A 20,545-nucleotide genomic window follows, 5' to 3' on the forward strand; every position below is an offset into this window, starting at 1 on the left:
ATATTGCTTGTAATTGTTGTGAAATCAGATGTTGAATTAGTGCACTGATTCAGTGCGTGATAATTCCTAATGACTAGATGAGCATATTGAGACAAGGATGACATATCCTGACACCTGGCAGGGTAGGGACTGAACAGTGTGTGTGGTGTGAAGGCAGGGTAGGGACTGAACAGTGTGTGTGGTGTGAAGGCAGGGTAGGGACTGAACAGTGTGTGGGGTGTGAAGGCAGGTGAGCATGGAAGCAGGGTAGGTACTGAACAGTGTGTGGGGTGTGAAGGCAGGGTTGTGACTGAACAATGTGTGGGGTGTGAAGGCAGGTGAGCATGGAAGCAGGGTAGGTACTGAACAGTGTGTGGGGTGTGAAGGCAGGTGAGCGCGGAAGCAGGGGCCCAAGCAGAGAACGGCTGTGAGGAAGAGGCAGAGGACGAGGAGCAGGATGAGATGGAAGTCATCATGAAGTTGAGATTACACTGATGCCTTGGTGTTTTCTGGGCAGTTGGCAGCATGTGGCATGATGATCCCTGCCCCTTGTTGACCCGTTTGACTGACCCTCTTCATTACAGCCCATACTAATGTCTCAAGGCTCTGTGTTACAGTTCATTACAGCCCATACTAATGTTTCAAGGCTCTGTGTTACAGTTCATTACAGCCCATACTAATGTCTCAAGGCTCTATGGTACAGTTCATTACAGCTCACACTGTCTCAAGGCTGTATTACAGTTCATTACAGCCCATGCTAATGTCTCAAGGCTCTGCGTAACAGTTCATTACAGCTCATACTGTTGTCTCAAGTCTGTGTTTGTTTATTACAGCTCATACTGATGTCTCAAAGCTCTTAGTGTTACAGTTTATTACAGCTCATACTGTTGTCTCAAGGCTCTGTGTTACAGTTCATTACAGCTCATACTGTTGTCTCAAGGCTCTGTGTTACATCAGTACAGCTCATACTGTCTTAACCTTCACCGTACTTGGTTATTTTCCCACTTATCCATATTTTGTGGGTCTCACAGACCCACACTCGCTAAAGAAGGAATCCAGAGCTTACCCCCTATTCATACATCGTGGGTCTGACAGACCCATACAAATTAATGTGGGCTTTTCCAACTTCAATAGACTGAGCAACACGTTCCTGTCATCAGATCTTTTCCCACCCCTCTTCCGGCCAATCAATAGCAGCCTCTGTATGTGTGTGTCTGTGTGTGGCAGCCTCTGTATGTGTGTGTGTGTGTATGTGTGGCAGCCTCTGTATATATATATATATATATATATATATATATATATATTTGTGTGTGTGTGTGTGTGTATTTGTGTGCGTGCGCGAGCGTGTAAGTATACACGTCAGGAGAGCTCTGTGCGCGCGCGCATGTGTGTGTGTTCGTGTGTGTGTAGAGGATGAGGTATGTGTGTGTTTGCATGTGTACTGTAGGAGCAACGGAATATTGGAATGTGCGGGTGTACACACACACACACACACACACGCACGCACACGCACGCACGCACGCACACACACACACACACACACACACATATATATATATATGTCATCGTCAGGAAAAGGGATAGGCAAGATGTACGTGTAACAAAGACCATGTGCGGCGCCGAGTGTTGGACAGACCATCGCCTTGTAGTCTCGAAGCTGAATATTCGAATCCAGCCCAAGAGACGCCCCCAAGGCCAGAAGGCTCCAAAACGGCTTAACATCGCTAAGCTGAAAGACATCACCATCAAACAGTCCTTTGTGGAGCTGCTGGAAGATCGTCTGGAATCCGCCTCTCTGGACAACCAGAATGTGGAGTCTGACTGGAGGACCCTGCGTGAGCTGATCTATAGTACAGCTTCAGAGACCCTGGGACCCATGACCAGAAAGCACAAAGACTGGTTTGATGAAAACTGTGATGAAATCAAGCAGCTTCTGGATGAGAAACGCCGTCTGCATCAAGCCTACCTCAGCAACCCAAAGTCCACATCAAAAAAGGATGCGTACGATGCCATCCGCAGGACTGTTCAGCAAAAGTTACGCCAGATGCAGGATAAGTGGCTGAGTGACAAAGCTGATGAGATCCAGGGATATGCTGACAGGCACGATATGAAGAGGTTCTATGATGCCTTAAAAGAAGTCTACGGCCCCACATCCTCAGGATCATCCCCCCTCCTCAGTGCAGATGGGAATACCTTGATCACCGAGAAGGAGAAAATTATCGAACGTTGGGCTGAGCACTTCAACAGTGTCTTAAATCGCCCTTCCTTCATAAATGATGAAGCCATAGACCGTCTCCCACACGTCCCCATCAACGAAACACTGGACGATCCGCCAACACCTCTTGAGACCCAGAAAGCAATCCATCTGCTATCCAGTGGCAAAGCACCTGGCTCAGACTCCATACCAGCAGAGGTCTACAACGATGGAGGCACTGTGCTGACTGAGAAGCTCCATCAGCTGTACTCACTCATGTGGAAAGAAGAGATGATCCCCCAGGATTTCAAAGATGCATCTATCATTCACTTGTACAAGCGAAAGGGGAACCGGCAAGCCTGTGATAACCATCGGGGCATTTCCTTGCTCTCCATCGCAGGCAAGATACTTGCCAGGATCCTACTAAACCGCCTCACAGCACACCTTGACCAAGGTCATTTGCCTGAGAGCCAATGTGGATTCCGGAAAGAGCGCGGAACCACCGACATGGTGTTTGCTGCAAGGCAGCTGCAAGAGAAATGTCAGGAGCAAAATGCTGCTCTGTTCTCCACCTATGTCAACCTCACCAAGGCCTTCGACACCGTGAGTAGAGAGGGACTGTGGAAGATCATGGCCAAGTACGGATGCCCTACCAGCCGCCGTGGCGAAGTGGTTAGCGTCGCGGACTGACGGCTGGGAGGACGCGGGTTCGAATCCCAGCGGAGGTGGGTTTTTCGGCCCGTGGCCGGCTCCTACCCAGAGTTGAGTGTGCTGTGGGCTTAAATGGGGAGACTGGGACCACACAGTCGAGTGTCATCCACTTCAAGGATGCGTCTTTGGGTGTGTTGCTCTAATTACCTGACCAACACTGCAAGTGTCTGTATCTCTCGGGCCTGGTTAACGCCGGGATATCATTATGACAGGAAGCGTAGAGTACAGCCTTGTCACGCAGTCCCAAACCAAAATGGACCTCCATAGCAACATCGTCATCATCATCGTCATCCTCCTCCCCCTTCATCGTCATCAATATAAACAAAATAGTCTCAAAGTCTGTGACCTTTCATGCCCTGCTCTCATGGTGACCTCAGTTTCGATACCCCTCCACTTCCGTGCTTTGGGTGAGTCCTGTCAATGTCGTCAGTGTCGGCAGATTCATGGGGGGGGGCTGTTGTTTGAGGGACGTGGTGGCGGTCTCCACTCTGGGAGAGACGCTCGCTCAGTCTGGCTCCGCGACTAAGCCATTATTGTCGTTAGTAGGGGGCTTAGTAGGTGGTGTCCTAAGTACGTTAAAACAGAACAGGCACCACTGAACACCACTGAAGTGACTCAGCAGCAGTGCAGGGTCTCCTCTGGTGTGTGGCCTCCAGGCGACCTAACATCGATGGTTCCCTGTGGACTGCCGACGCTGGGACTGCGACGGACGAACCCGGGTGTGGCCGTGTATGGGGGAATCTAAATGAGCGGCGTGGGAGTAATGCCACTGAAACGGCGCAGAGGATGGGGCAGCAAAACAAAAAAACAAAAACAAAAAAAAAGTACGGATGCCCTCGGAAATTATTTCCTTGGTCAGCCAATTCCATGAAGGCATGCAGGCTCGAGTCCAGGACAATGGCGAAACATCTGCTCCTTTTGCTGTCACAAATGGTGTCAAGCAAGGCTGCGTCCTGGCTCCAACGCTGTTCAGCCTCATGTTCTCTGCAATGCTTACTGATGCCTTCAGAGATGGCGATGTTGGAATCGACCTAAAGTATCGAACAGATGGCAAGCTAACTTGATGGCAATTAATAAACTTGATAATCATCAAAATATAACTTGCCTGAGGCAATGACACCGGTAGCCTGCTGTACTGTTGTGTTCTCCGTGAGAGCCGGATGCGATGTGCCAGCCAACTACAGAAGCAGTGAGGTAGCCTATGTGTCATCAGTCATGTACGCACAATCACTTCGTTCCACGTAGTACAAAGGGATTATTGGTTTGTTCCCTTCTTTTGCGAGTATGGGTCTGAGAGACCCACGAATTACGAATAAGGGTACTTAGTGTTTTCTCTTCTTTGGGGAGTATGGGTCTGTAAGACCCACAACGTAGGAATGCAGGTAAAAATTTTCACAATTACGTAACTGATTAACTAATCAGTTAAAGTGTACATTAATTTACTAAAATGATGTATATGTTGTGACAACAAAAGTCATGAAATTTCAAATTAATCGGACACCAAATATATTTTAAAGGCATTTTTTAAGGCAAAAATGGGTCTGTCAGACCCACAAAGTACGGTGAAGGTTAAGGCTCCGTGTTACATGTTAAAGTTGAACATTTTTGTTGACCCCTAAAACTGTTTGTTATTCAAATATCAGAACTGTTTTTTGTATCACAACAGAAGACTGAAAGCCACACAGTTTGATAATAAAGATAATAATGGTAAAAAAGGGAAGTAAATATAATAATTTTGGAAGAAAAGAAAGTGAAGAAAAATTCCAACGCACAAAGCTACCAATAATGGATTGAGTTTCTGTGGATTTGAGCCTTCATCACTGGTCATGGAATTTATGAAGTTTTAAGTTGTTCTTTTTATCACTTGGAAGCAGAATCAAAACAGTCAAGTCTAAACATTGTGTTTATTGTGGTATGTTATTCAGCCAGACTTTGCCCAGCTAGAAAACGAGAGAATCAAAGGGCACAAGATCAAATCACACTTTTGCCAACATTTTCTATCCCTCCCCTGGACCTTGACTGTTGGTCAGGATGCCATTCATTCAAATGAGACGATAAACTGAGGTCTCATGTGTAGTAAAAGAACCTGCAGTAACAAAAGGATATTCCCTGGCAAAATTCTGCAGAGAAATCCACTGTGATAGGAAAACAAATACACTTGAAGGCAGGGAGAAAAGGGGGGCTGGTGGATGTGGAAGTAACATGAAGTGACACCCTGTCCCTGGGTAGAGCAGCCCAAATTTCAACAGGGGAGGGAGGGAGGGGATGGAAGTGACATGTAGTGACACCCTGTCCCTGGGGAGAGCAGCCCAAATTTCACACAGAGAAGTCTGTTGTGACAAATTGCTCCATGCATGTGCAGCTGTGATGCAGTCCTGTTGCCCAGAGTGTTAACTTAGAGATGTGCATCCATTCGTTCCAGCAGTGCATGATTGGCTTTAGATGTGTTCAGTCATTTGTTCCAGTAACATCAGTGCATGAATGGTTAGTTTAACATGTCGACTCATTTAACTTGAAATATGCCACATCGTCCTGTCTGATCAATTTTAGTGCAGGATAGAGTTACCTAACACTACACTGTGGAGTGATGGCCTAGAGGTAACGCACCCGCCTTGGAAGCGAGAGAATCTGAGCACACTGGCTCGAATCACTGCACAGTCGTTAGTATTTTCTCTCCCTCTACTAGACTGTGAATGGTGGTCTGGACACTAGTCATTTTGATGAGAAAATAAACCAAGGTGCCATTTGCAGCATGGACTTAACGCAAGTAAAAGAACCCATGGCAACAAAAAGGTTGTCCCTGGCAAAATTCTGTAGAAAAATCCATTTTGATTGGAGAAAGAAATGAAAAATTGCAGGCAGGAAAAAATACCCCCCAAAATGGGTGATGCTCTCAGTGTGACGATGTGCTCTCCCTGGGGAGGTCAGCCCGCATTTCACACAGAGAATTCTGTTGTGACAAAAAAGAATCATACAACACAATACAATACACTAACAGTTTATGTATTTTTTCCCATGAACAAAGTATTTTCCCAGTGAAGAAAATATGTAGCACTTTTTCATTCACCTCTGGTACTTGGTGGTAGGGTAGAATATGTAGCACCTGTTTATTCACCTCTGGTACTTGGTGGTAGGGAAGAATATGTAGCACTTGTTCATTCACATCTGGTACTTGGAGGTAGGGAAGCCCAGCAGACTTTCCCCCATCTTGTTTCACTGATTTTAGCCAGTGATTCTTTATTTGAAAAAAGTGAACTTTTCCAGTTCTGATTTAACCATTCACAACTAGTCCATTCAGAGTCCATCATGAAATTTCTAGAGACACACTATGCTGTTTGAAGGCCTACCCGGTCCATCAGCACTGGCATTCTTTTCTGGATGTAAGCTTGACTGGGTAACTGAGATGCTGTGTGCTTTATCTCCCTCTCCCTGAACAGTGAAGTGACAGTGGGGTGCTGCATAGAACTGGTCACCAGATTCCTCCACCAACTGCGAAGTGACAGTGGGATGCTGCATAGAACTGGTCACCAGATTCCTCCACCTTTGTCCATCATGTGTCAAAAACGTAGTCTCCACAGATGATCTGTCCAATGTGTGTCAAAACCGTACTACCTACATATGATCTGTCCGTCATGTGTCAAAAATGTAGTCTCAGCAGATGATCTGTCCATCATGTGTCAAAAACGTAGTCTCTGCAGATGATCTGTAGTGCAAATGATCTGTAGTCTCTGCAGATGATCTGTCCATCGGGTGTCAAAACCGTAGTCTCTGCAGATGATCTGTCCATCATGTGTCAAAACTGTAGTCTCTGCAGATGATCTGTCCATGGTGTGTCAAAACCATAGTCTCTGCAGATGATATGTCCATGGTGTGTCAAAACCGTAGTCTCTGCAGATGATCTGTCCATCATGTGTCAAAACTGTAGTCTCTGCAGATGATCTGTCCATAGTGTGTCAAAACTGTAGTCTCTGCAGATGATCTGTGCAGATGATCTGTCCATAGTGTGTCAAAATCGTAGTCTCTGCAGATGATCTGTCCATAGCGTGTCAAAACCGTAGTCTCTGCAGATGATCTGTCCATGGTGTGTCAAAACCGTAGTCACTGCTGATGATCTGTCCATGGTGTCTCAAAACCGTAGTCACTGCTGATGATCTGTCCATCATGTGTCAAAACCGTAGTCTCTGCAGATGATCTGTCCATCATGTGTCAAAACTGTAGTGTCTGCAGATGATCTGTCCATCATGTGTCAAAACCATAGTCTCTGCAGATGATCTGTCCATCATGTGTCAAAACCGTAGTCTCTGCAGATGATCTGTCCATGGTGTGTCGAAACCATAGTCATTGCAGATAATTTCCCCGTACTTTCTGCAGTGTTGTCAGTCCATTGTTTTTTTCATGGAGAATGTTACAGCACAAAGCATGTTGATAAAACAAGAATTTGGAACAATAAAAGCAAGTTAGTGTAATCAGAGGATTGTGTGTGTGTGGTGTGTTTGTGTGTGCACTTGAAACACATGCTGCTCTGATTGTTCTAACTTTTGTTTTTGAGAATGGCATGTTTTGTGGGTTTTGTAGATATTTGTGTGTGTGTGTGTTCTGCAAAGGCAAATGAACGCATGTGTTTAAAAGATTGTGTGCAAGTGTATCCTTTTTGATACATAGTTCTCTCATGAATGAGAAGAAGAAGATGCATAGTTCTGTGATATTCGACAGTGGCCATTTCATCTGTGACTGGCCCTTTATCTTTTTTTGATGTTGTTAATGGGGATTATATGAAAAATAGAGAACTTTGAAACAAAGAAAGGGTAGGGAAAGAGGGGGTCCAGTTTCATTTGTGAACAGTGCTGAATACTTAATTATTCAATTTTTTAAATTTTTGTTTGGGGGTTTTCAAGGTTTGGTTTTGTTATAACAAATTGGCTTTATCTTTAAAACAATAACAACATATAACAAATAGAAGGTGGGAAAATCTTTAAAGACATTTTGAGGCAAAAAATAATCTTAAAATTATCAGGAATTTTGTGTCATACAGGCATGACAAAGAATATATTATATTATATTCTTTATTATTTTTTTCTCCATTTCTTGATAATAATAAACAGATAATGAACATGAAGAAAACGTTCTGTAGAAAGCAAAGGAGGGTGAGACGGAACAGAAACAAGAGCACTGAGTGTGGTGGGTGATTGCAGTGCCATGAACCGCTTCAAAGACCTGGACAAAAAGGCCTCTTCTGGAGATGTTTCATCAGAGCTCAAGACCCAGCATCAAAACACCATCACGTAAGTGTGTGTGTGTGTGCTGTATACAATCGTCATCAAAACACCATCATGTAAGTGTGTGTGTGCTGTACAGAGTCGTCATTAAAACACCATGACATAAGTGTGTATGCTGTTTACAGCCTTCATCAAAGTACCATCATGTAACTGTAAGTGTGTGTGCTGTACACAGTTGTCATCAAAACACCATCACGTGTGTGTGTGTGTGTGGATGTGTGCTGTACGCAGTTGTCATTAAAACACCATGACATAAGAGTGTGTGCTGTATACAGTCTTCATCAAAACACCATGTGATAAGTGTGTGTGCTGTATACAGTCGTCATCAAAACACCATCACATAAGTGTGTGTGCTGTATACAGTCTTCATCAAAACACCATTTTGTAAATTTTAAGTATGTGTGTGTGTGTGCCAACGTGTTTCGGAGTTTGAGGTGTGGTGTGTGTGTGTGTGTGTGTACATACAAGTGTTGGAGTTTGAGGTGTGGTGTTGTGTGTGTGTGTGTGTGCAGACAAGTGTTGGTGTTAGAGGTGTGATGTGTGTGCAGACAAGTGTCGGTGTTTGAGGTGTGGTGTGTGTGTGTGTGTTTGCAGACAATCGTCAGTGTTTGAGGTGTGTGTGTGTGTGCAGACAATTGTCAGTATTTGAGGTGTGGTGTGTGTGTGTGTGTGTGTGTGTGCAGACAAGTGTCGGTGTTCAAGGTGTGGTGTGTTTGTGTGCAGACAAGTGTCGGTGTATGAGGTGTGGTGTGTGTGTGCAGACAAGTGTTGGTGTATGAGTTCTGGTGTGTGTGTGTGTGTGTGTTGTGCAGACAAGTGTCGGTGTTTGAGGTGTGGTGTGTGTGTGTGTGTGTGCAGACAAGTGTCAGTGTTTGAGGTGTGGTGTGTGTGTGTGCAGACAAGTGTCAGTGTTTGAGGTGTGGTGTGTGTGTGTTGTGCAGACAAGTGTCGGTGTTTGAGGTGTGGTGTGTGTGTGTGCAGACAAGTGTCGGTGTTTGAGGTGTGGTGTGTGTGTGTGTGTGTGCGCAGACAAGTGTTAGTGTTTGAGGTGTGGCGTGTGTGTGTGCAGACAAGTGTCGGTGTTTGAGGGCCCCAAGGAGCAGTGCAGACGTATCTCCACGTCAGGTGTGGATGGAAACATCATTATCTGGGATCTGAACGTGAGTTGTTACCATTGTGTTCAGTGTTGTCATTGTCTAGAAAAGAACATTGTGCACAGGTACAGTACAGTCATGTCCCACAGGTACAGTCATGCCCAGAAGTATAGGACATGCCTCTGATGATGACCATTTCATCAGCATTTTGCTAGAGGATTTAAAAAAAAAAAAAAAAAAGGAAAGAAAGAAGATCGAAAAAAAAGAAATTTCAACACAAACATAATCACACAGAAATTGTGTAATAACAATGTGTGTGATTTTCATAATGAAAATCAAATAAAAAGATATATTTGATGCTTTTAAGTGGCTTTGTATTTTTGGCATGTTACCTGGGTTTTGTGTTGTGTTTCAGACTCTGGAGAGGAGCATCCAGGCACTGAAGATCTCCTAACTCAGGACTGGTGCTGACGTCTTTCAGCCTCAGTTTGACAGCAAGCTGACTGGCCTTGTGAGGGTTCACTCATGACTGTCATTAACACTTTTTTTCCCTTGGGTTATTTGATTGCTTCTGATTTTCTTTGAATGACATTGGTTACACAACAAAGTTGCCCTGTTTTTAGCAATGTGTATACAGACGTTTCTGTGCTTTGTACAGGTGTGTATTTTTGTTTAATATGGATATTGTGACTTTTCAGGATCAGGTTGTGTTTAACAGTCAACATTGATCAGTTTACTGATTGTGACACTTTTATAGTTTGTGTATTCAATGTTGAATGGAGTGACCGATTACTGATTGTAGCACTTTTATAGTTTGTGTATTCAGTGTTGAAGGGAGTGACCGATCTGGCTTTGTTTGCTTCAGCAGTTCTCTATTTTGTCCAGTGTTGGATTTAAACATCCAAGATTTTGATAGAAAAAGATGGAAGAGTTTGTCAATAAAGTCATTTGAACTCTGTGGCTGTATGAGAAGAGTACAAGTGCATGATGTGTGAGTGTGTATGTATTAACATGTGATGGCTGTTGATATATTGTGCATGTGCTGTGTTAGTTTGTGTCCATTGTGCGGTGGATTGGACATGTTGTGGGAATGGACCACAGTCAGAATGTCCAGGGACCTGCTGCAGGGAGAGTTGGGATGGTGCCCTACAGGCAGACACCAACAGTGCTACATATGTCTGCAAAAGAGACCTGAAGACCCCAGGTGTCAACTCATACATGGGAAACTGTTGCCTCCAAATGATCATTCTGGACTCAGTGAAGAAAGACCTGTACAAGTTCAAAGAGACACTTGCCCAACAGTCCATGGCGAAACAGCAGTGAAGAAAGGCCAATGTCTGACAGATGGACCAGTATCATACTAAAAAAAAAAAAAAAAAAAAATCTTTCCTTTTTTTTTTGGTACTGTTTCACCATCCCGTCATCTGCACTGTTTCGGTGGCATTACTCCCATGCCGCTCATTCTGATTTCCCCATACATGGCCATACCCAAGTTCATCCATCACAGTCTGAGCACCAGCAGTCCACAGAAAACTATCAAAGTTAGGTCCCTAGAAGGTCACACACCAGAGGAGACCCTCCACTGCTGCTAAGTCACTTTGACAGTGTTCATTAGTGCTGTTCGGACTTAATATACACAGGACACTGCCTACTAAGCCCCCTACTGATGACAATGATCGCTTGGTCATGGAGCCAGACTTGGTGAACGTTCCCCCCAGAGTGGAGACTGCTAACATGTCCCTCCAATGACAGTGCCCAAGGATCTGCCGACACTGAAGACCTTGACAAGACTTGCACCAAGGGGAATGAAAACTGAGGTCACCATGAGAGCAGGGCATGAAAGGCCACAAAATTGACCATCATCAGACTTCACCTATAAAAACAGGTCACCATGAGAGCAGGACATGAAAGGCCACATGATTGACCATCATCAGGCTTCACCTGTGAAAACTGAGGTCACCTTGAGAGCAGGGCATGAAAGGCCACATAATTGGCCATCATCAGGCTTCACCTGTGCAAAGTATGGGAGAGACTGCTATTGTGGAGCAGGCCTGTCAAGCCACAACTGATGCCATCACCCAGAGCACAACTCCATAGTCTCCCAAGACTGAAGGATGCCTGCTGTTTTCCCCTGTCGAATATTGGCTGTTTGGCAAATGTCAAATCTTGTGTGTATTCTTGGGAAAAGGACCTGGGTGTATTTTAGTTTCAGTTTCTCAAGGAAGTGTCACTACTTTCTGACATCCATATATGCTACACATCTGCCAGACAGATGCCTGACAGCAGCATAAACCAACATCCTTAGTCAGGCCTTCAATGCATGTATGTTGTTACCTATCATAGTGATTTCTTCAGTCTAATATCATCATGTTAAATGAACAGACTATAAGTAAATAAATGAAGAGTAGGTTTATTCTACTGACTTTTGCCATAGGACAACACTTGCATTGCCATTTCTTTCTTTCTTGGTGCACCAAGTGTGTGCTGCACACAGGATCTCGGTTCATCATCTCATCTGAATGATTAGATGCTCTTTTTTTTCTTTTTTCTGTTAAAAACGTTTCCGAAGAAATCAGAGGATGTGTAAAAACCTTAGTCCCACAAGAGGGAAGGGGTGTGGGGGGGTCGGAGGGGAGAGGGGTGGGGGGCTTGATACATGTAAAGAAATGAATTTTGGTGTCATATACTGTACCATGTCAAACTGATGCAAACCAGGCCTATCATTCTCAATGGCCAGCATTTTTCAGATAAGTGGCATTTTCGATTTTCTCAGTTTTTGCCAACCTTATGTTATTTTCATGCATGTTTGTTTTTTGTTGCGGCTTTCCAGGACGTTTTCATCTCTGGATTCATATATCTTTCATCGTTTGCGTCTGTTTATGACATTTTATTCGATGTTTTGTTTTGTGAACTTCGTCTTGCTCTCTGCTCTCCTTTGGTCATTGCTGACCGGTCCTGACTTTCTTCCACTTTCGAACTCGCCACAATACTTGGGAATAACTTGTCCCCATCGCGGAGCGTCGCTAATCATTCCGGCGATTGCCGAACCTGTGAGGTTGGGATAGTGCTCTTACAGGAGACTATCTCAGGTCCCGGGACACATGGGTTCTCCCGTTTGCAGATGCATGCTTGGCTGCTACAAGGCCTTGTTAGAAACCCTCATCCTCTCCCTCCTGAACTCTGCCACGCACCTCTTAGGGTTTAGCTGTGAACACCTACTCTTTGGTCAGGGCAGTCTCCATGGTCACCTGCACACCCCCTCTGGGACCCTTTCCCTTGGGGTCCCCTTACATGGGGTCCAGGGTCTCTAGTGTCTCCCTCTAGGGACTGACGGCTTCTGGGTCACCAAGACAAGGTCGGTGAAGCTTGCGGCTTCTTTTTACCACTCATTCCTGTATTGGGGAGATTGATGGATGTTCATGCCCTCTGTGCATGCATGGGTCCCTTCCTAACCATCTGAGGAGGCACACAGTGTCGAGATTGGCACAACACTCGTGGGCGTTGCTGGACCTGCGGTCCATGGGCTCTAGCCCTGCAGCAGACATGAACGGGATAATCAGCAGGCAACTTTGATTGGCTCACTCTCCTTCCCACGGGGCTGCACACCCAAATCTGGAGACCCCCTTGGGTATATCCAGGTGTGAGGGGACCCTGCCCAATATGGTCTGGGAGTGTCTATTTTGAACCGATGTTCTGAAGAGTGGGAGAATATAGACAATTTTTCCTACCCTCTCCTGGGTGACAGGTCAAGTCCATGTTCACCTTTCTGATCAGGCTGAACCCAGTTCCTTCCTGGCGGCACTGGGGCTGACCGTGCCCACATGGGTCACTCCACCATCAGCCTTCGGAATCTGCCCTTCACACCACACTGTCACCATTAACCCTTCTTTGGCACCACAGCACCACCCCCAGGACCACTTATTGCCGTAAGTTTCCACAGACGGCACTGAGGTGGCTGATTAAACCTGCCCTCAGTGACGGGTAATTTTTCTCTAGCCCTGTCCAGTAGGGAGTCCTTGTCAGTCCCTGGGGTCTGTCCATCGGGGAAGTGCCTCGTTAGACAGAGAAAACAAGACAAATGGAAAGGACTCTTCCATGGGTGCGGTTGGGTCCTTGTTCACCCCCGTTCACACAGCCTCTATAGTGTGCTGACCTCTTGGGTGGGACAGGGGGCTTGCCCCACAAAGCCTTCCCTCCCCTACCTTGGCCATCCTTTTGTACATGACGGCTGGCTGAGGGGGAAAAATAGGTTGGTCGTTGCCTGCTACATGTTACCTCGGCGTTATGCCTTGGCCGCTTTCCCTCACAGTGCCAGTCACGTGTGGGATGAGCGTGGACTCCTGCGAGGTTTGGAGTTATCTTCTCCTGAACCTCATTAACTCTTCAGCCATCCACGGCTGACTACTTTGGGTGAGAGTGGCTGCACGCCTGACAGTAAAGGCAGACGCTACTACCAGCCAGCACATCAACTCCGTGCTTGCCAGAAGGGGCGCCATCATCTATTTAACAACCCAGGAGAAGAAAAGGCTGTCCCATGTTCAATTCCCACCCAGCAACACTCCCTCTGGGGTCTTTGTCCCCTGCACAGATAGGGGGCCAGTTTACACCCCTGATGACTCAGACACATTTCAGACCCTCCAGTCGCTCAGCCCTGGCAAGTAGGGCTTCTCTTCCATGCACAACAGTTGCACGAAGTGGGACTCGACGACTAGGATATGTTGGGGCTAGATTTGGGGTGCTTGCTGTTTCAGGCACAAGATTCACCCACTCCTCTTCCTTATGTACCGAAGTTAGAGGAGCATGACAGCATTTTGACAATGGGAATATCTCACAGCTTCTTAAAGGCGTGACCTCAGACACCAAACTGGGGCCCCGGGGTTTTAGAGACGCCTGCTGGTGATTCCAAAGGTCCCGAGAGGGTGGTGACCAATTCTGGATTTGTCCCCCTCAACAGGGCCAGATTCTTATGGGCTCTCAGACACGCATTTGAGAGACCATTCAGCAGTGCGATGTGCCACTGCTTTCAACCTGCAGGTTGTGTGTGTCCAGATCCTCATTCATCCGAAATCCTACAAGTACCTGAGGTTCATGTGGAGGGATTGGGTAACCCAGTTCTCTGCCCTCCCATGTGGTCACTCCGGTGCACCCCATTTTCAGCCGATGGTGGGGCTGGCAGGGGTTTCCAGGTTCAGTTCAGAGTTCAGTTCCTCCAGGTAGGTACCTATTCACCTGACTCCACTTGGCACAGTTGCAGGCCCTGTGTACAATTCACACATCCAGATTTCGGGAGCTGTGCACACAACAGGGATTGTCGCAACAAAAGGGAAATTGCGCTCTCTCCCTAAACCAGTTCTCCAACTTCTTAGGGACGATACTTGCCGTACGATCCATAACGGTCGGTCAAGGGTTTCAGTGTTCAGTTTACGGTACACACAGACAAGGCTGGTCTCAGAGGGCTTAGCCCAGGGTCATGCACATCTTGGAGATTGGTTCCTGGAAATACATCAGCAATAACTTATCTACCCTCCCTCCCATTTCTGGCTCAGGGGGTCCCACTGACCCCATACTTCAAGGGGCACTCTTCACGATGCATCCTCGCGAGTAATGGGGAGCCCACTCAGGCTCACTCCTTGCAGCCATGATTGGGTTGTCACGGGAGCCAGGTGAAACTTCACTCTTCTGGAACTTGCAGCAGTTCGCTGGGCTTGTCTCCACTCCAACCAAGGCAGGCGCTCGCAGCAGGTTCAAGAGCATCCTCCACTTGGTGGACCCTACACAAGGACAGCCTGCAAGAGGTGTGGCATTATGGTCTCCACAGAAGGGGGTTCTCTTTACCACAGGTCTGTCGAGGACCCCTGATTCCTGTCACACTGGTTTCAAACACGGAATCTTGGGCAGCGAATGTTTTTTTTTCTCTGGACTGGAGCAAGCTGACCGCTTATGCCTTTCCTTACTTCCCGATCCCGCCATAGATGGTTGGGAAGCCGGGTCGGAACGTCTGCACATCAGAACCTTAGGCATTTTCAGTTCCGTTTATGCAGGATTCTGATAGCTCTGGAGGCTCGCGCTGTTGCCAGTTCAGCCACCTTTCAGCACTCCGTGCCTCTTTGCCGGATTTGCAGGTGGCCTTCTGCCGTTCAGAGATTTCCTTCATCGATTTCCTCCTCAGGGAAGTCTGTATGCTCATGGCATATGGTTCTTAGGGGTTTCCTTTGTCGCGGCTAACTCAGCTGTCACGGTTTCAAGGGCTCCCCATGTGAACCAGAAGGCAATGCCCTCCTCCATTTTCTGCATCAGTTTGACATGGTACAATATATGACACCAAAATGCTCGTATTATCCTCCCAGTTTGGTTGAATATATTTACCATGTCAAACTCGCATGCCCGCTCGTCCTTCCCCACGGTTCTTGCCGTGCTTCACGTGGGACGTTTCTTTGCTGGCCATTGGAATGATTTTACATCAACGGCATTTCATTGGCTAGCAGACGGTGGTCTGATGGTGAGATGTTGTATCACTGAGTTGCCGCAATAGATTTTGGCCGAGAAGAGCAAACAGATAGGCCTGGTTTGCATCAGTTTGACATGGTAAGGAAATTTAACCAAACTGGGAGTATGATACGAACTCATGTCGCGTACACAGGTAGGCAGGCAGAGAGAGAGAGGGGCGCGAAATGAAGGTGGTTCGCTAACAGTACTACATTCGTAGTGCTGCACCAATGATCGCAGTGGTGTCTAGAAATTAGGCAAAAAATTAGTGCTGTCGACACACAGTGCTGTTGACATGTAACGGTGTTGGCGAAAAGTGAAAATGAATTTGGTTTGAAAAAAAAAGGTACAATTGACTCATAGTTTTATTGCTACATAGTACTGTTGAGACAATAAAACTTGAAACAGTTGTGCTACCGACGCTAAGTGCTACTGAATGCAATGATAACATGTAGCGCTGACGAGATGTCCCTGATACTGATGTCTAGTTTTCATTTCCAAAACTGCTGGTTTTGTTTGATGGCGAAGGTTTTTAGGATTTGCTTATTTGATAATGTTGTGAGGTATCCCTGTGTTGTTGTAACATCTTTGTGGACATCAATGGACAGATGCTGTTTTCATAGTGGTGGTCCTGCCTGATGTTTTCCAAATAGAGGCATATTTTTTCTTAATCGCCGTGTTCAGTCATTCTTGTCATTTTAAGTTCATAGACAGGAGTGTGACATTCTTACTTGAATGTTAATTAAAATGTCTACTTTTAATTTGTCCAGGTATCTATCATAAAAAGTAACACGCAACAATTAAAAAAAGCATTAAGTAATAAAAAGAATGAGACTGAGAGCAAGAGAGAATTACGGACACAGAGAGAGTAAAACCAAATTCGGTGTCTTTTACTTTTTCTTTATTTATTCCTTGCACCACCAACATGACAACTGTTCAGTGGGAAAGCCCTGGAAGTGATTACCCCACCCTGGGAACTCCCGGAAGTGATTACCCCACCCTGGGAACTCCCGGAAGTTGTTACCCAACCCTGGAACTCCTGGAAGTAGTTACTCCACCCTGAGAATTCTTGGAAGTAGTTACCCCACCCCTGGGAATTCCTGGAAGGGATTACCCCAACCCTGGGAACACCTGGAATGGTTTACCGCACCCCCGGGAACACCTGGAATGGTTTACCCCACCCTCGGGAACACCTGGAAGGGATTACTCCACCCCCGGGAACACCTGGAATGGTTTACCCCACCCCCGAGAACTCCTTGAATGGATTCCCCCCCCCCCCCCCACACCCCAGGGAACACCTGGAATGGATTACCACACCCTCGGGAACACTTGGAATGGATTACCCCACCCCCCGGGAACTCCTGGAATGGATTAACCCCCACCCCCTGGGAACTCCTGGAATGGTTTACCCCACCCCCGGGAACTCCTGGAAGACCGGGGAGATGAGGTAGCCGGAGAAGGTGCTGTAGACTTCATCAGCTGCCCCGTACAGCTCTGAGTGGTACCGAGTGGTGCACTCCACCGACACCTCGTCCCCTTTCGTCAGCTGGAGGATGACCGAGTTACCTGTTGGACCATGACACACTTCATCTTGGTGCCTTTCATGTCCTCACTGGCAGAACTGACACATTCACCACATCATCTAGGTGCCCTTCATGTCCTCACTGGCTGAATTAACACATTCACCGCATCATCTAGGTGCCTTTCATGTCATCACTGGCAGAACCGACACATTCACCACATCATCTAGGTGCCTTTCATGTCCTCACTTGCAGAACTGACACATTCACCACATCATCTACGTGCCTTTCATGTCCTCACTTGCAGAACTGACACATTCACCACATCATCTACGTGTCTTTCATGTCCTCACTGGCTGAATTAACACATTCACCACATCATCTAGGTGCCTTTCATGTCATCACTGGCAGAACCGACACATTCACCACATCATCTAGGTGCCTTTCATGTCCTCACTTGCAGATCTGACACATTCACCACATCATCTACGTGCCTTTCATGTCCTCACTTGCAGAACTGACACATTCACCACATCATCTACGTGCCTTTCATGTCCTCACTGGCTGAATTAACACATTCACCACTTCATCTAGGTGCCTTTCATGTCATCACTGGCAGAACTGACACATTCACCACATTATCTAGGTGCCTTTTATGTCCTCACTGGCTGGATTAACACATTCACCACTTCATCTAGGTGCCTTTCATGTCATCACTGGCAGAACCGACACATTCACCACATCATCTGGGTGCCTTTCATGTCATCACTGGCAGAACTGACACATTCACCACATCTAGGTGTCTTTCATGTCCTCATTGGCAGAACCGACACATTCACCACATCATCTAGGTGCCTTTCATGTCATCACTGGCAGAACCGACACATTCACCACATCATCTAGGTGCCTTTCATGTCATCACTGGCAGAACCGACACATTCACCACATCATCTAGGTGCCTTTCATGTCCTCACTGGCTGAATTAACACATTCACCACATCTTGGTGCCTTTCATATCCTCACTTGCAGAACTGACACATTCACCACATCATCTCGGTGCCTTTCATGTCTTCACTGTGATAAGAAACTCTAGGGAGAGCTGGACAGTACAAGTTCTTCAGAGAAGAAGCCCCCCTCAGTCAAGTGTTTCGGGCCTGAACTCCTTACACTCTAAGGGGGCCGGGCCGCACCCAGGTCATGACTCCTGGATGCCCTTATATTGCCGCCTTTTTTTTCTGTTTTCCTGGTCTTCAGCAGGTTCGAACCCGCGCCTCCAGGGTGGTCACCAATTCAGGACTGAGTCACCTTTTCTGGCAGACGTTTTAACCACTGAGCCATCGTACGTCTAGTTTGAGGAGGGAAATTTAAAACCTTATTAAGTTTACTTTCATTCCTCCTCGACCACATCCAGCTGGAACTATTTTCTGCTGCTTCTGCCATTGCCTTGAGAACTCATGTCCTCTCTCTGCCAGAAATTGACAGCTGTTTCATGAGGCTGTGGGCAGATGCGCCCACAAACCCTCTAGCACCAATCTCTATGGCAAGGACTTTGGCTTGGAAGCCAGATTCTCTCAGGTTGCTGACTAGGCTAGCATACTTCTCGGTCTTGTAGATGTGGGCTTCCTCCATTCTGCTTTTGTATGGCACTGGCTGGATTAACACATTCACCACATGATCTAGGTGCCTTTATGTCACCAGTCACACATTCACCACATCTTGATGCTTTATTATCACTGGTTGAATTAACGCAATCATCACATCATCTTGGTGCCTTTCATATCATCAATGGTTGAATTGACACATTCTTCACATCAATTTAAAATGCACTTAGAGTTTGGCCTGTGTCTAATGGTAAGCGCTATATAAGCACCGATGATAACAATAATAACATCTAAATTTGGGTAAATTCTTAAAACTTTCTTGTTTCTTTAAGTATGTGGTGCATGTACCCACCGCCGGTGGCGTAGTCATTGTCGGTGTGTCCCCAGATGGACACGACGTACTGGTAGTTGTGGTGCAGCTCCAGCCACATGTCCGTATCGTTGCCAGACAGTGCGTGCACTTGGAACACGTACATCCCACTCTGCACGTGCCACACTCACATGTAGGTCATGGCGTTTCAAATGTAGGTCACAGTATTCAAATATAGGTCCCAACATTTCAAATATATGTCACTGCACTTCAAATGTAGGTCAGAGTATTTCAAATGTAGGTCAGCACATTTTTTTTCTCCTGTGCCCCCCATCTTTTGAGATGTACGGGCACGATCATGACACAGTTCTGTGACCAGCCCGACACATCACAGAACTGTGACCAGCCCGACACATCACAGTACGGTGACCAGCTTGACAAATCACAGTACGGTGAACAGCCTGACAAATCACAGGACTGTGACCAGCCTGACAAATCACAGTACCGTGACCAGCCTGACAAATCACAGTACTGTCATTCATTCATTCTCAACATGCTCTTTCTTCTGGGGGTGGGGAGAGGAGATTGGGGAAGGGGGTGAGGGGTTGTCATGGTAACGTACCTCAGGGCAGACGAACTTGCCAGTGTCTGTGTGGAAGGCGGCCCCCACGTTGGAGAAGAGGCGGTCATATATGACCCTCTCCCCGCCCTGACACACCTGGTACGACGTCAGGCCCGCAGAGAAGGCGATCTCCGACTGGGGAGTTATCTGACTTCCTGCACACCAAGGGAGACAACACACGTCAGGCCCGCAGAGAAGGCGATCTCTGACTGGGGAGTTATCTGACTTCCTGTACACCATGGGAGACAACACACGTCAGGCCCGCAGAGAAGGCGATCTCCGACTGGGGAGTTATCTGACTTCCTGCACACCATGGGAGACAACACACGTCAGCCCGCAGAGAAGGCGATCTCCGACTGGGGAGTTATCTGACTTCCTGTACACCAAGGGAGACAACACACGTCAGGCCCGCAGAGAAGGCAATCTCTGACTGGGGAGTTATCTGACTTCCTGCACACCAAGGGAGACAACACACGTCAGGCCCGCAGAGAAGGCGATCTCCGACTGGGGAGTTATCTGACTTCCTGTACACCAAGGGAGACAACACACGTCAGGCCCGCAGAGAAGGCGATCTCTGACTGGGGAGTTATCTGACTTCCTGTACACCATGGGAGACAACACACGTCAGGCCCGCAGAGAAGGCGATCTCCGACTGGGGAGTTATCTGACTTCCTGTACACCAAGGGAGACAACACACGTCAGGCCCGCAGAGAAGGCGATCTCCGACTGGGGAGTTATCTGACTTCCTGTAC

At 46.9% G+C, this 20,545-nt stretch overlaps 2 protein-coding genes across 4 annotated transcripts in view; one reads left to right on the forward strand and one right to left on the reverse strand.

Annotated features, from left to right (window-relative positions):
* The window catches only part of LOC143281326 (actin-related protein 2/3 complex subunit 1A-like), a 28,136-nt gene extending 17,924 nt beyond the window's left edge, over positions 1-10,212 (forward strand). For 2 of the 3 annotated variants that reach the window (XM_076586518.1, XM_076586528.1), the window contains exons 11-14: positions 366-458; positions 8,077-8,166; positions 9,230-9,320; positions 9,670-10,212. In XM_076586518.1, the coding sequence (XP_076442633.1) occupies positions 366-458; positions 8,077-8,166; positions 9,230-9,320; positions 9,670-9,708 (313 nt within the window). In that variant the 3' untranslated portion in view covers positions 9,709-10,212. The remainder of the gene's footprint in view (positions 1-365; positions 459-8,076; positions 8,167-9,229; positions 9,321-9,669) is intronic. The other variant, XM_076586536.1, reaches the window with a different exon arrangement.
* Positions 10,213-17,098: 6,886 nt separating this feature from the next.
* Positions 17,099-20,052, reverse strand: LOC143291671 (complement C1q-like protein 4). Its single transcript, XM_076601684.1, has 3 exons — positions 19,794-20,052; positions 19,214-19,343; positions 17,099-17,306 (listed from the first exon to the last, which is right to left on the reverse strand). The coding sequence occupies exons 1-3, from the start codon at positions 20,031-20,033 to the stop codon at positions 17,146-17,148; spliced, it is 531 nt and encodes a 176-aa protein (XP_076457799.1). The 5' UTR covers positions 20,034-20,052; the 3' UTR covers positions 17,099-17,145.
* Between the last annotated feature and the right edge of the window lie 493 nt (positions 20,053-20,545).

This window comes from Babylonia areolata, chromosome 1, assembly GCF_041734735.1.
Source record: "Babylonia areolata isolate BAREFJ2019XMU chromosome 1, ASM4173473v1, whole genome shotgun sequence".
NCBI lineage: Eukaryota > Metazoa > Mollusca > Gastropoda > Neogastropoda > Buccinidae > Babylonia > Babylonia areolata.

What these genes read in the sequence shown, in the direction of transcription:
- LOC143291671 (XM_076601684.1), bottom strand. Translation starts at nt 20,033, where the DNA reads ATGGTGTACAGGAAGTCAGATAACTCCCCAGTCAGAGATCGCCTTCTC. An exon ending in GCAAGTTCGTCTGCCCTGAG is followed by an intron (nt 19,344 to 19,793) that starts GTACGTTACCAT and finishes TGGCACGTGCAG; the next exon opens with AGTGGGATGTACGTGTTCCA. An exon ending in CAATGACTACGCCACCGGCG is followed by an intron (nt 17,307 to 19,213) that starts GTGGGTACATGC and finishes ATGGTCCAACAG; the next exon opens with GTAACTCGGTCATCCTCCAG.